This window comes from Ctenocephalides felis, unplaced genomic scaffold, assembly GCF_003426905.1.
Source record: "Ctenocephalides felis isolate EL2017-DRISC unplaced genomic scaffold, ASM342690v1 CF-g0.4_SCAFFOLD_01492, whole genome shotgun sequence".
NCBI classification, from domain to species: Eukaryota; Metazoa; Arthropoda; class Insecta; order Siphonaptera; family Pulicidae; genus Ctenocephalides; species Ctenocephalides felis.
Genome location: NW_020537646.1, coordinates 56,416,815 through 56,432,576, shown reverse-complemented (window position 1 = coordinate 56,432,576; position 15,762 = coordinate 56,416,815). Strand labels below are relative to the sequence as shown.

The following is a 15,762-nucleotide window of genomic DNA, read 5'->3' as shown; positions in this document are numbered from 1 at the left end:
CTACACCAAAAGATTAAAAAGTAAAACGCCTTTGGACCTAACTGGCATTCCAAGTCAATCTAGATAATAATATTTTCTTAATTGAGGAGAGATTGCAACTGTGCACTCTCTCAAGCATTCAATAGTTTATTTTGCAGACAACTTTTTTGTTATTTTGTTATTCATAAAATTTACCTAATGTCCATTGGACAGATGTAAATTATATCCAAAAAAAAAAAAAAAATTGAACCACAAACAACACATTTCGAGCAACTGAAATAGCATGTATGTCCCATGTGAAAGTTGAAAAATCTGTTCACATACACAAAAACATACTTTTTCCAAATTTGGTTTTATTCGATTCAGAATGGCTTGAAACGTCGAGGAAACATAAAATAAGCGATTTAGATTTTATGATGAAAACACAAATTTCTCCTTCGGGATAAAATAACTCATACCTTTGTTTATATAAATATACTCATAAGTTTACATAAACTCAGTTATAAATAACAAACGCAAGTACCTTCATGACAAAAAAAGCAACCTGACCTATCATAATAACCATTTAGACTTGGAACCATACACCGGTATTATTTGCCTATCAATCATGGAAGAATTATATCTTTTGTAGAGAAAATTATTCCAACATCGTGATCTATTGTTGGTATGTAATTGTGATATAACACTTAACTTAATTTTTACTTAAGTCAAATTAAAATTTAAAACAGTCCGCCTCTAAAACTTAGTTTATCAAATAAAATATACAGACTGTCAACTCATTTACATAGGCAAAACAAGCCAAAATTTGTGCAAACGCCTACATGAACAGAAAAATTTCAAATAACAGTAAACAATTTAAAATCATGGTTACAGACCATAAAAATAATTTAAACCATAGCTTACACAGTTTGCGTTTGACCTCCTAATCGTTAATATCGATAAGTGATAAGCAAATTCATTATGCATACAGAATTTTTATAATGCAATCTGGCCAATATGGTTAAGAAGGCTGGCGTCCGCCCGACTTTTCAACAAAGTGTTTCGTAATCTTTAAAATGATTTCAATGGCAATTAATACGATAAATTTTAATTATGATAAGGAAATGCTAATAGATGAAAATAGTAAAGAAGGATCAGATATACATGAAATTTCAAACCAAAATCCTAGTAACATCATGCGTGAGAAATATTTAATTTCAAAAAGAATATTACAGAAGTATAAAAAATATAGCAAAATTTTCTACCTTTCTTTCGTCGACCTATCTTTGAAAAACTAATCATCATGTATTGCCATAATTACAAATAACATGTTTCATAAATCATTCAATTCGGATACTCCGTTTTCTCAAAAACTGCATTGTCCTTTTCTGCACTCATTATTTCGTATATACGAAACGGTTGGACCTGCCGTTTTCCAAAAACTATTCATTATTTTAAGACTATTCAAATCGATTGATCCATGAGCCCAAAATCGTGGACAAAAAATTGTGTCCACACAAAACACACACTCACACACACATTCATCCATTTTTTGAGGTATGCCAAAATGTTTGAAACGTAAATATTTGTAAAAAACAATATTTTAGATTTTTGGGCGTTTACGATGATTTACGCTACGGAAAATTAAAAATATTTCTATGTCGACAAAGATCATTAATAGTTTGATACTAAATTGCAGATAATATAGGATGAGCTCTGAGATCAGTACTAAATTAAATATAGAAAAAGCGGCAAATTTCATGCGGCAATACAGAGATCCGGAATCTAAAGAGCTACGGAAATTATCAGCAAATCAGTTCATGGAGGTTTGGAGTCATTACGATTGTGACGGTAAGTAGAAATTATGATTTAATTAGTCATCAAGGATTTTTTTTAAATTGAATTGAAACTACTACTCTATAAAATGTCTGGTAATTTTATGTGTGTATGTCTAATAATCAATTAAGGCCGCCAAATAGCATTTTTTAATTTTTTTTAACGGATCTTTACAACAGCTTATTATATCAATACAAGTGATATCGGAATCTATTTTTAGAATCATTCAAATCAAACGATTTGTTCTTATAAAATTGCCATTTTTGTTTCTTTTTACCTCGTATCTTCGAAAGCGCTGGGCCTGTCTTTGCCAAAAACAAATCAGTGCCCCATCAGTTCGAATCGAATGTTCTTTGAATCATTCAAATCAGACGCTCCGCTCTCATAAAATTGCTATTAATGTTACTATTTACCCCATATCTTTGAAACGACTAAACTTATCTTTGTGAAAAACTAATCAGTACGTCTCCCCATCGAACACATATCGAATGTTTGACGCTTCGTTCTCAAAAAATGACATTCTTGACACTTTTTACCACGTATCTCTGAGACAGCGGGATTTGCAGTGGCCAAAAACTAATCAGCACGATCGAATCACAATCGAATGTTTTTTACATCATTCAAATTGAACGCTCCGTTCTCTCAAAATTGGTATTTTTGTTACATTTGACGTATTTTTGAAATGGCTACACATGCTTCTGTTAAAAAATAATCAACGCGTTTCCACATGCTTTTATGAATCATTCAAAACGGATGATCCGTGTTCTCGAATTCGTGGACAAAAAATTGATTCCACACATACATACTTACCCACTACGTACACACACATACATCCATTTTTTCTAAGGTATGCCAAAATGTTCAGAAATACTGAAACATAAAGATATGCAAAAATTTTCATTTTCGATTTTTTTCCGACTACTATAACTTACCGAGCGGAAAGTTCATATTGTTATATTAATTTAATAATATTAATATATGAATTAAATGCATTAGCAATGAAAGTTATAGAAGAGTCTCGACGTTATATTTTATATAAAAGTTAATATATATATATTATATATATATATATATATATATATATATATATATATGAGTGAGTTCTTGAGGGCGATACATCAAACAAAGAAAAGCCAAAGATTTATAAAATAATCTTTATTTCCAAACGTTTCGACATTCAATTTAATGTCATCATCAGTGGATCTAAAAACAGTATGCAAATTAGTATATCTAGGTAATTATAATATATGTGGATTGGTAAAGTAACTATACAATAAGAGAAAAATTAACAAATAGCAACACTTAACAACAGACCAAATATAAAAAATAGGAAAGGTAGTAGAGATTAGAATTAAATAAATAATTAAAAAATATAGGCAAAAATATCTAAGTACACTCATATAAACCTACGCATATATACATATATATACATACACATATACACACATATACATATATATATATATATATACATGCATATATACATATACACACACATGCAAACATATAATACACATATACATATACAGATACAACAATATATACCTATATATGTATACAAATACATGTACGACTATACATATATAAATATACGTATATACATATACGCAACGTGCATGCATATTCACAACGACGTACATGTACATGTATGTAGCATACATATACTCATACCTATCTATGTAACTATAGCTATACACGTATACACATACATATACGCATAAACATGTAGTTGTAGAAACCGCAACAAAATCGTGGGCTGGCAGCCTAAAGTCTAGGAAAGTTTGTATACTTCTCACGTTGGACGTGAAGAATGCTTTCAACAGCGCATCGTGGAAGGATATACTGGAGGCGCTGGAGAAGAGATTCCGGGTGAAAGATGACATCTTGACAATGGTGGACAGCTACCTGGACGATCGAGTACTCATCGTTGAAACCACTGAGGGAACAGTGAGTCGCAAGATAACAGCTGGTGCACCACAGGGTTCGGTTATGGGACCTGATCTGTGGAACGCTGACTATGACGAGCTGTTCGAAATTCCCTTACCCCCGCAGGTGCATCTCACAGGTTTGCGGATGATGTCGCAGCTACTATTGTGGCAGACAGCGTTGAAGAGGCCGAGGTACTGGTCGATTCCACCATCGAAGCCGTCGCGGCCTGGTTGGACCAGCACCATCTGAAGCTAGCCAAGAGAAAACGGAGATGGTAGTCCCTACCCAAAAATGGTTCCCAGAACCGTTTAGTACAATCATCGACGGGCTAACACTGACGTCTACAAAGTCAGTCCGCTATTTGGGCGTTCAGTTAGATGCAAAGCTGACATTCCGTGAACACTTGGAACGCACGTGTACAAGGGCTAGCAAGACTGTGTCTAGTCTATCGAGAATCATGGCCAATACTATCGGCCCACGTGCCAAAAAGAGAGAGAGCTCTCCTGGAGGTGGTTCACTCAGTCCTGCTTTACGGAGCGGAAATCTGGGCGCATACATTACAACAGAAGACGTATCGTAAGAAACTGGCAGCAGTGCAGCGGCGAGGAGCACTTAGAGTGGCTTGTGCCTATCGCACAGTTTCCGAAGACGCAGTGCTTGTTATAGCTGGAGCTCCGCCTATAGACCTTTTGGCGAATGAAAGGGCCAGGTTGTATAACCTCAAAAAGGAGCCTCAATGCCAGCGAAGCGAGGGCAATGGTGAGAAAGGACACCCTGAAGGAATGGAAAGTAAGGTGGCAGGCGTCTGATCGTGGTAGATGGACCGCACGCCTGATCCCTAATATGGAAAGTAAGGTGGCAGGCGTCTGATCGTGGTAGATGGACAGAAAGGACACCCTGAAGGAATGGAAGTAGGTGGCAGGCGTCTGATCGTGGTAGATGGACAGCACGCCTGATCCCTAATATCGAGGCCTGGCTCGACAGGAAGCATGGCGAAACAGACTTCTTTCTAACTCAGATGATGACGGGTCATGGCTCGTTCAATGCATATCTCTCAGGTTCGGTTTGCACACATCACCGACGTGCAATACTGTCCGGAAAAGCCGACGATGCTGAGCACACCTTTTTTAAGTGCACGCGCTGGAAGAACTTCAGGGCTGACACCGAATTGTCCCTGGGAAGGGCCCTTAATCCCAGAATATTGTAAATACTTGCTGCAAAGCAAGGAAAACTGGGCCGAGGTAGCAGCTTATGCACGGCGCCTCTTGACAGCAAAAAACGCCGAGAGGGACCAATAAACCTAGGAGCTAACGTCACGTGACGCAACACGGACTGGGTTGAAGAAATGCTAACGCGGTTCCGACCCAGTTTTCCTCGTGATCATATGCGGGGAAATGAGAAGAGGAGGTTTTTTAGTGGGTGGAAATCCCACACTACCGTCCATCATCTTTTAAACACACGGTGTCTTTGAAAGATTTTTCCTTCCTAAAAAAAAAAAAAAAAAAAAAAAAAAAAAAAAAAAAAAAAAATACGCATAAACATGTATATATACATATATACACACATACATATATACATATATACATACATATATAATATATAATATATATACATAATATATATATATATATCTATATACATATATATATATATATATATATATATATATATATACACAATACATATATATACATATGTACATAAATGCTCACAAATATATATATATATATATATATATATATATATATACATACATACATATATACGCATATACAAATACATGTATACACATATATATGTATATACATACAAACATACGTGTAAATAAGTAATATACATATATATACATATATACATACAAATACATATATATATATATATATATATATATATATATATATATATATATATAAACATACAATATATGTAAACTCGTATATATGTAAAGCAAACAAAATATTTATGAAGATGGATAATACATATAAAATACAAGTGGACTTACATTACGTTGGTTGGTCACATATAGAGAAGTGTACACAGCAATAGAGATTGGCACTAACATTTATACAACTAACTTGTCAACACTATGCATTTTTTATAATTTTTTGTATGATGTAAACAGAAAAATGATAGTTTTATTGAACAAAAATGTAAGTAGAATTATGTAATTTCTGCCACGACTTCTGTACTTTGCGAGTACCGAGGCATGTATGAACACATGTTTTGAGAGATTTTTAAGGGTCATTCCAGGATTGTTATAAGCGGGTAGGTAGAAAATGGTCGGAGTTGAAACTAGTAATGTTAGGCTAGGTTTGTATGGTTAGAATTAGGAGAAAAAAATTGGAAATGTTATTTAGTATTACTAGGTAGTTATACTAATAACTCAAATATCTAAAATAAAAAATTTTTAAGGTTTATTCAAAATTTGCTATGCATGGGTAGGTAAAGCTCGGGTATCAAGGCCGAAGTTAAACTAGGAAGTGTTGGCAAGGTTAGTAAGGTCAGAATTAGTTTTGTTCAGAGGAGATAAATTTGGAAACATTATTTAGTATTACTTGGTAGTTATCGCAGAGTAAGGAAGAATCCGATCTTTTGTTCACCGCGTGATCACATATTGATATGAAACAAGATTCTGCAAAACGTCTCTGAATGGTGTTCCGTTCATGGTAGAGAATACTGGCATTATAAAAGTTAAAGGAGTGTTTGAAATTTTTTATGTGTTCTGTTATCATAGTTTGGTTTTGGTTGGGTTTTTTCGAATTATTGTCGTGTTGTTTGAGTCTTTTTATTAAATTTTGTCCGGTTTCACCTATGTAAGTAGAAGGGCAATCATTGCAATTTATTTTGTAGACAATGTTGGAAGTACGTTCTAAACTAGTGGGAGATTTCAGGTTTGTGTAGAGGGATTTAAGAGTTAGATCTATGTTGCAGGTTAGTCTGATGTCTACCTTATGAAAAAGTTTTTTCCACACTGGAAAAAGTTCTTTTACGTAAGGTAAACAAACGTTGCCTATATAGTTATTGTCTTTAGAATTTTTTTCTGGGGAAAAAGAAGAATGCATACTGTTGAGGGTTTTAAGTCTGTTGGAGGTGACGGAGTTGATGAGGTGCGGTGGATATGAGTTGTTAATTAAAGTTGTGCGGATGAGGGATAAGTTAGAGGGCCAAAATTGTTTGTCTGAGAGTAGGATGGCATGGTCGACTAAATTAATGATAGTGCCTATCTTCATGCTAGAAGGGTGGTAAGAATGATAATTTAAATACCTACCCGACCAAGTAGGTTTTTGGAACCAATTAGTGATAATTCGATTGTCTGTGGTTTTTATAATTTTTACGTCTAAAAAGCTGATAGAATTTTCTTGTTCTTTTTCAAACGTAAAGGAGAGATGCTCATTAAATGAGTTAAAACTATGAAGAAAGAGTTCGAAAATTTTAACAGGAACACAGGTAAGGATGTCATCAACGTATCTGTAATAAAAATGAAGGTCTAGATTGTAGGAATTAAAAACTTTTTAGACGTAAAAATTATAAAAACCACAGACAATCGAATTATCACTAATTGGTCCCAAAATCCTACTTGGTCGGTTAGGTATTTAAATTATCATTCTTACCACCCTTCTAGCAAGAAGATAGGCACTATTATTAATTTAGTCGACCATGCCATCCTACTCTCAGACAAACAATTTTGGCCCTCTAACTTATCCCTCATCCGCACAACTTTAATTAACAACTCATATCCACCGCACCTCATCAACTCCGTCACCTCCAACAGACTTAAAACTCTCAACAGTATGCATTCTTCTTTTTCCCCAGAAAAAAATTCTAAAGACAATAACTATATAGGCAACGTTTGTTTACCTTACGTAAAAAAACTTTTTCCAGTGTGGAAAAGACTTTTTCATAAGGTAGACATCAGACTAACCTGCAACATAGATCTAACTCTTAAATCCCTCTACACAAACCTGAAATCTCCCACTAGTTTAGAACGTACTTCCAACATTGTCTACGAAATAAATTGCAATGATTGCCCTTCTACTTACATAGATGAAACCGGACAAAATTTAATAAAAAGACTCAAATAACACGACAATAATTCGAAAAACCCCAACCAAAACCAAACTATGATAACAGAACACATAAAAAATTTCAAACACTCCTTTAACTTTTATAATGCCAGTATTCTCTACCATGAACGGAACACCATTCAGAGACGTTTTGCAGAATCTTGTTTCATATCAATATGTGATCACGCGGTGAACAAAAGATCGGATTCCTCCTTACTCTGCGATAACTACCAAGTAATACTAAATAATGTTTCCAAATTTATCTCCTCTGAACAAAACTAATTCTGACCTTACTAACCTTGCCAACACTCCATAGTTTAACTTCGGCCTTGATACCCGAGCTTTACCTACCCATGCATAGCAAATTTTGAATAAACCTTAAAATTTTTTTATTTTAGATATTTGAGTTATTAGTATAACTACCTAGTAATACTAAATAACATTCCCAATTTTTTTTCTCCTAATTCTAACCATACAAACCTAGCCTAACATTACTAGTTTCAACTCCGACCATTTTCTACCTACCCGCCCATAACAATCCTGGAATGACCCTTAAAAATCTCTCAAAACATGTGTTCATACATGCCTCGGTACTCGCAAAGTACAGAAGTCGTGGCAGAAATTACATAATTCTACTTACATTTTTGTTCAATAAAACTATCATTTTTCTGTTTACGTCATACAAAAAATTATAAAAAATGCATAGTGTTGACAAGTTAGTTGTATAAATGTTAGTGCCAATCTCTATTGCTGTGTACACTTCTCTATATGTGACCAACCAACGTAATTTAAGTCCACTTGTATTTTATATGTATTATCCATCTTCATAAATATTTTGTTTGCTTTACATATATACGAGTTTACATATATTGTATGTTTATATAATATATATATATATATATATATATATATATATATATATATGTATTTGTATGTATATATGTATATATATGTTAATTACTTATTTACATGTATGTTTGTATGTATATACATATATATGTGTATACATGTATTTGTATATGCGTATATATGTATGTATGTATATATATATATATATATATATATATATATATATATATATATATTTATGTACATATGTATATATATGTATTTTGTATATATATATATATATGTATATATATATATATATATATATATATATATATATATATGTATATATATATATATATATGTATGTATATATGTATATATGTATGTGTGTATATTATATACATGTTTATGCGTATATGTATGTGTATACGTGTATAGCTATAGTTACATAGATAGGTATGAGTATATGTATGCTTCATACATGTACATGTACGTCGTTGTGAATATGCATGCACGTTGCATATATGTATATACGTATATTTATATATGTATAGTCGTACATGTATATGTATACATATATAGGTATATATTGTTGTATCTGTATATGTATATGTGTATTATATGTTTGCATGTGTGTGTATATGTATATATGCATGTATATATATATATATATATATATATATATATATATATATATATATTTTGTAGAGTTTCGAACAAGAATCCAAAAATAATACAAAATAAAAAACAAGAAAAGTTTTTAAAAAAAACAATTTCTTTATTTAATTATTTGTTTATTGTCGACGTTTCGGAACTAGGTACGTTCCATCTTCAGGACATCTGTCAAGAAACATGATCTTGATGAGATTTTAGCAAACAATATGTTTAGGAAAAGAAAATAGATTTTTCTTAAATAATGAATTAAATTGTAAAAAATATAATAATGTACAGAAATATGATAATATGTTCAAAATAAAAATGATAAAAATAAATGAGTGGATTATCAGAACAGGATATTAAACATAATAGAAAATTTTTTTGAAAGTTATGGAAATTTTTTTAAGAAAAGGTTAATGACAAAGTTGAATTAATTACCTGTATGTTTGAATATTTGTTAGCACTTTTTCACTAAACAAGCTTTTTTAACAAAAATGATTTTGTGAGTTAATTTTCCGCCGAATAATTAGATTTTGTAAATCAAAATTACTAAAAAATTTTGTCTTTTTTAAAATTATTATTTGAAAACACAAATAATATTGTTCTCTGGATGTTGTTCGATTGGTTTTCGAAAATTAACTAAATGAAACTGGTGTGCCTTTTGTAACACGTGTAAACACTTGAACGAGAGATGTGAGATTGTATGTGTGTGTTTTTATATGTCAGGGTGTGAATACTTAAATTGTTGATCTTAAAAGGAAGTCGATATTAATTGTTTGTCAAAAAGTGTAAAAAATTTAAATATGAATCATGTAATAGGTTGTGATCTGATCTAATGTTGACACTGTTAGAAACATTTATGAGGATGAGACAACTCTCCGCGAATAACCTTCTAAAGATGCAACTTTCGTGATATAAAATCTTTGGAGTGAAATTAAATGAATGGGCGTTTTCTATAGAGTGTTGTACTAGGGTGTTTTCAAGTGTTTACACGTGTTACAAAAGGCACACCAGTTTCATTTAGTTAATTTTCGAAAACCAATCGAACAACATCCAGAGAACAATATTATTTGTGTTTTCAAATAATAATTTTAAAAAAGACAAAATTTTTTAGTAATTTTGATTTACAAAATCTAATTATTCGGCGGAAAATTAACTCACAAAATCATTTTTGTTAAAAAAGCTTGTTTAGTGAAAAAGTGCTAACAAATATTCAAACATACAGGTAATTAATTCAACTTTGTCATTAACCTTTTCTTAAAAAAATTTCCATAACTTTCAAAAAATTTCTATTATGTTTAATATCCTGTTCTGATAATCCACTCATTTATTTTTATCATTTTTATTTTGAACATATTATCATATTTCTGTACATTATTATATTTTTTACAATTTAATTCATTATTTAAGAAAAATCTATTTTCTTTTCCTAAACATATTGTTTGCTAAAATCTCATCAAGATCATGTTTCTTGACAGATGTCCTGAAGATGGAACGTACCTAGTTCCGAAACGTCGACAATAAACAAATAATTAAATAAAGAAATTGTTTTTTTAAAAACTTTTCTTGTTTTTTATTTTGTATTATTTTTGGATTCTTGTTCGAAACTCTACAAAATATACACAAATCCAAGACTCTACCATTCAATATATATATATATGTATATGTGTGTATATGTGTATGTATATATATATGTATATATGCGTAGGTTTATATGAGTGTACTTAGATATTTTTGCCTATATTTTTTAATTATTTATTTAATTCTAATCTCTACTACCTTTCCTATCTTTTATATTTGGTCTGTTGTTAAGTGTTGCTATTTGTTAATTTTTCTCTTATTGTATAGTTACTTTACCAATTCACATATATTATAATTACCTAGATATACTAATTTTCATACTGTTTTTAGATCCACTGATGATGACATTAAATTGAATGTCGAAACGTTTGAAAATAAAGATTATTTTATAAATCTTTGGCTTTTCTTTGTTTAATGTATCGCCCTCAAGAACTCACTCATATATTTATCAAAATTAACTACTAAATCATATATATATATATATATATATATATATATATATATATATATATACTGAACACAGAGACTCAAATTATTTTGATGGCTATAATATATTACTATTTAGGCTATATCGATTGCAAAATGATTGCTTAGAAATAGGTACTGGTAGTAAAATTATTTCATAGTGATAGATGTATAAAACTTATGAGGCAGGCGCAAACGTACCCTTGGATTTGGATCATCGTCCAGATATATAAAATAGAATTTAATTTTCTTGTATCTGTTCAGGCGTTTTTAAATAAACGTCGATGAGAGGAAAAATGCCAAAAATCGATACTTTTGCAAACTTTGACTGATTATTGAAGTTAAACGCGTTGTCTCTCGTATTTTTGTATGATCTATAAGATTATGATACCTACCGTAAGAAAATAAAAATTGTCGAAAAAAATTTTTTTACACTTTATTACAAGAAAACGGCCCGGCTGATCTCTGCCAAGAACTAATCAGCACAATTGCCAACTAATATCTTTCGAACGGTTTTTGAATTTTCAAAATCGATTCAGAATTTCGAACTAAAACATGGTCAATTATTTTTTACTTTTCTGCCATTTATAAAAATACGACTTGGCCGATCGTCGCACAAAACTGACAAACAATAGTTCTCATCGAGATACATCGAATGGCTTTTTTAAATTTTGTTATAGGTTCAGCCGTTTTTGAGAAAACGTCGAATTACGGCACAAAAATTGTTCACACACACACATACAATTTCCAAATTTGGTCCCATTCGATTCAGAATGGCTTGAAACGTCGAGAAAACAAAATTAGCGAGTCGGATTTTTTGATGAAAACAAACAACTCCTTTGGATAGATGATTATAAATACTGTAACTTATATATGTTTAGATAAAAGTAAATAAACAAAACTTAATCAATCAAATTTAATATTAAGGACATTGTATAATATTTATAAGAATTATGTAAACTGAATTGCAAAGTGAAAATTATTTATTTGAAGTGTATAAGTGAGCCTTAGAACTTTAATTTGAATTAGAATTAAAATAAAATTATGTTTAATATTAATTTTTTTTTTTTGGAAATTAACAGTAACATTTTTCCCGAAAGTAATCATTCAAATCGGATGCTTATTTCTCTCAAACATTTTTTGCGCATTTAACTTCGTATCTCTGAAACGGCTGAACCCCAAATGTTATGCCAAAATGTTCGGAAACCTTCAATACATGAAGAAATGCAAAGATTTTTAATTTCGATTTTGGTGTATGGCATCGTGCCTTGAGGCAAATTGCTGGAACTTTTCGTACCGTAACGAAATGTTCGAGGAATGTTAAATATTTTCAAATAGATTATTATAAATAAATACTGCAACGTTGTCTAATATTTATAAGAATTATATGAACTGAATTGAAAAATTAAAATTATTTATTGAAAGTATATAAGTAAGTTTTAGAACTTTAGCAAGAATTAAAATTAAAATCTGAATTATTTTCGATATACAAAAAAAATTTTTTTTGAAATTTTTTTTTTAAAGAAATGCTTTTTCCAAAAGCAATTGTTCCGTCAACACAATCAGAAAGTTGTCTGAATCATTCAAATCAGATGCTAGGTTCTCTCAAAAACTGCCATTCTTTGTACATTTAGTACTGTATCTTTGAAACGGCTGGGCCTGCTTTTGCCAAAAACTAATCACCACTTCAACCCATAATTAAGAACGGAAAGCTTTTTAGATCATTCAAATCGGATGCTCCATTCTCTCAAAATCTCGATTTCTATTTTTGGCACTCTTTGCTCTGTATCTCCGTAACGGCTAAAGCTGCATTTGCCAAAAACTAATCAGCACATATCCCTATCAATAGGAATCGAATGTTTTTTAAACCATTCAAATTGGTTAATTAATTAAAAATTTAATTCTATTTTTAAATATTGGATTGATTATTTTGTAAGAGAAACTATTTATGAGTAATGTGTTAATGACTAATTTGATATTGTGATTGTGAAATTTTGGGTTAGATAAAAGAATTGCATGGTCTACTGAACTGAGAACTGTGGATATGTTTATATTGAGAAGTGTAGAAGAATTAAAATTAGTGTACCTGTCTGACCAGCTAGAATTAGAAAATGATAACGCTATAGATTTTCTTGATGTTCAGCTCTTTAACGACGACGGTATTTACATTAGCCATTGCTTTAGGAAAAATAGCTGGTTAGGCAGGTACACTAATTTTAATTTTTTTACACCTCTCAATATAAAAATATCCACAGTTCTCAGTTTAGTAGACCATGCAATTCTTTTATATAACCCAAAATTTCACAATCACAATATCAAATTAGTCATCTAGTTTCCCTTACAAAATAATCAATCCAATAATTAAAAATAGAATTAAATTTTTATTAAACAAACAAATAATAACCACGCATTACCCAAATAACTTGTCTGTATCAGAAAATAAATGTTTTGTGAATTTTCCATATATAGACAAAGATATACACCTTTTATCCAAAAGACTTTTTAATAAACACAATATTAACATATCGGTGTCACCCTTACTACAAATGCAAGACATATACACAAATATTAAAGACAATAAACCTACCAAAAAAAGAAAAGATGCTATTTACAAAATAAACTGTTTGAACTGCGTTTCATCTTATATTGAGCAAACATGTCAAAATTTAGAAAAAAGATTAAAACAACATGAATTACAAAGTAAATAAAGTAAAAATAATAACATACAACAAAACAATACACTCGTAGACCACGCTATCTCTAACAACCATGGTTTCGATTTCAATAATCCGCACATATTATATTATGAATAAGATTTATTTAAAAGAAGTATTGCAGAATTGATGTTAATATCTCATACAAATGATACAGTAAATTCACGGACAGATACCAATATATTACATGATACATATCTAAATCTTATTAATACTTTTTAGTTTTTTTATGTACATATATATGTATGTGTATATATGTGTATGTATATTTTTTTGTATAGCGAAGGAAATACGTTTACGTATTCAACAGACGCAGAATTGTCTGGATATGTCGGACTCAACAATGTTAATACCGACTAAAACCTCCGCTTTCCCCAAGCCTTGTAACCCCCACGGAAACAGCCGTTAGGCATTACTTCGCGAGGAAGGATCTAGCAACTGCTTTTCCTTATTGTCGCTAAGATGTCATACATCTTTCATTTGCTCTTTTTCTCTCAATGAAACGTAGTGTTATGATGACTTCTGTAACATACGTACTACTGGCGTTCCAAGCGTCTTCTGATGAAAGCATTGATTCAATTAGTGTTTCTGCTTGAATCCTTTGCTTTAAAACTCTTTCCAGTTTATTCCGCTGTGCACTGAAGCGCGGGCACACAAAGATAACATGCTCTGCATCTTCATTAAATCCTTGGCATCGGACGCTTAGTTCTCTCAAAAACTGCAACTTTTTTAACATTTAGCTCTGTATCTGGGCCTACCTTTGCCAAAAACTATTAACCATTTTTCCCTGTTATTACGAACTGAATGTTTTTTGGATCATACAAATAGGATGATCCGTTCTCCCAAAAACACGATTTCTATTTTCTGCACTCTTTGCTCCATATCTCCGTAACGGCTGGACCTGCCTTTGCCAGAAACTAATTAGCACATCTCCCTATCAATAGGAATCGAATGTTTTTTAAACCATTCAAATCGGTTGATCCGTGCGTTCCAAAACGTGGACGAAAAAATGCGAACATACAAAACACACACACACATCATTTATTTCTGAGGTATGCCAAAATGTTCAGAAACCTTCAAAACGTCGAGAAATGCAAAAAAAATTATTTTCGATTTTCTGCCCATTACTATAACTACCCTACGGGAAGTTAATTAATAAATTTCTGAGTGAAAAAGTATTCCGAGTGAATTTATTACACATAATTGAAAACGAACGAACACGTTAACTCGGAGAATTTTCTGAAAGCAAATTTTAAAAAATCAATAATTTTTATAATTGAACCAGTTTTCGTATGACTTTAATCGCTTAGTATGTGCATTGAGACTAAGTAATCTATCGTTGTACCAAGTAAATCGTCTAATTTAAATTTTAACAAACGTCAAAAAAACTACTCATTTTCTCAATCTTTGATGAATTTTTAAAATTAAACTACTTGTCGTAAGGCCGTAATATTTTAGTAAGTTATATAAGACCATGATATATATCGCCAAAAAAAGTTTCATAAAAATCGACTAAAATTTTTTTTTCAACAGTTAATTACAAGGAAACGGCTCGGTAGATTTTCACCTAAAACTAATCAGTATCATTCCCAACTAATATCTTTGCGGACTAATTTTTACAAACTTTGACGAATTTTTAAAATTAAACGACTAGTCGTAAAGCCGTAATATTTTAGTATGATCTACAAAACTATGGTATCTACCGTAAAAAAAAATCGTCGAATTTT

The 15,762-nt window shown here is 31.2% G+C and overlaps 1 protein-coding gene across 1 annotated transcript in view; it reads left to right on the top strand.

Annotated features, from left to right (window-relative positions):
• The first annotated feature begins 1,665 nt into the window (after positions 1 to 1,665).
• The window catches only part of LOC113371423 (calbindin-32), a 318,213-nt gene continuing 304,116 nt past the window's right edge, over positions 1,666 to 15,762 (top strand). The window contains exon 1 of the mRNA XM_026612052.1: positions 1,666 to 1,809. Coding sequence (XP_026467837.1) covers positions 1,668 to 1,809 — 142 coding nt within the window. The 5' untranslated portion in view covers positions 1,666 to 1,667. The remainder of the gene's footprint in view (positions 1,810 to 15,762) is intronic.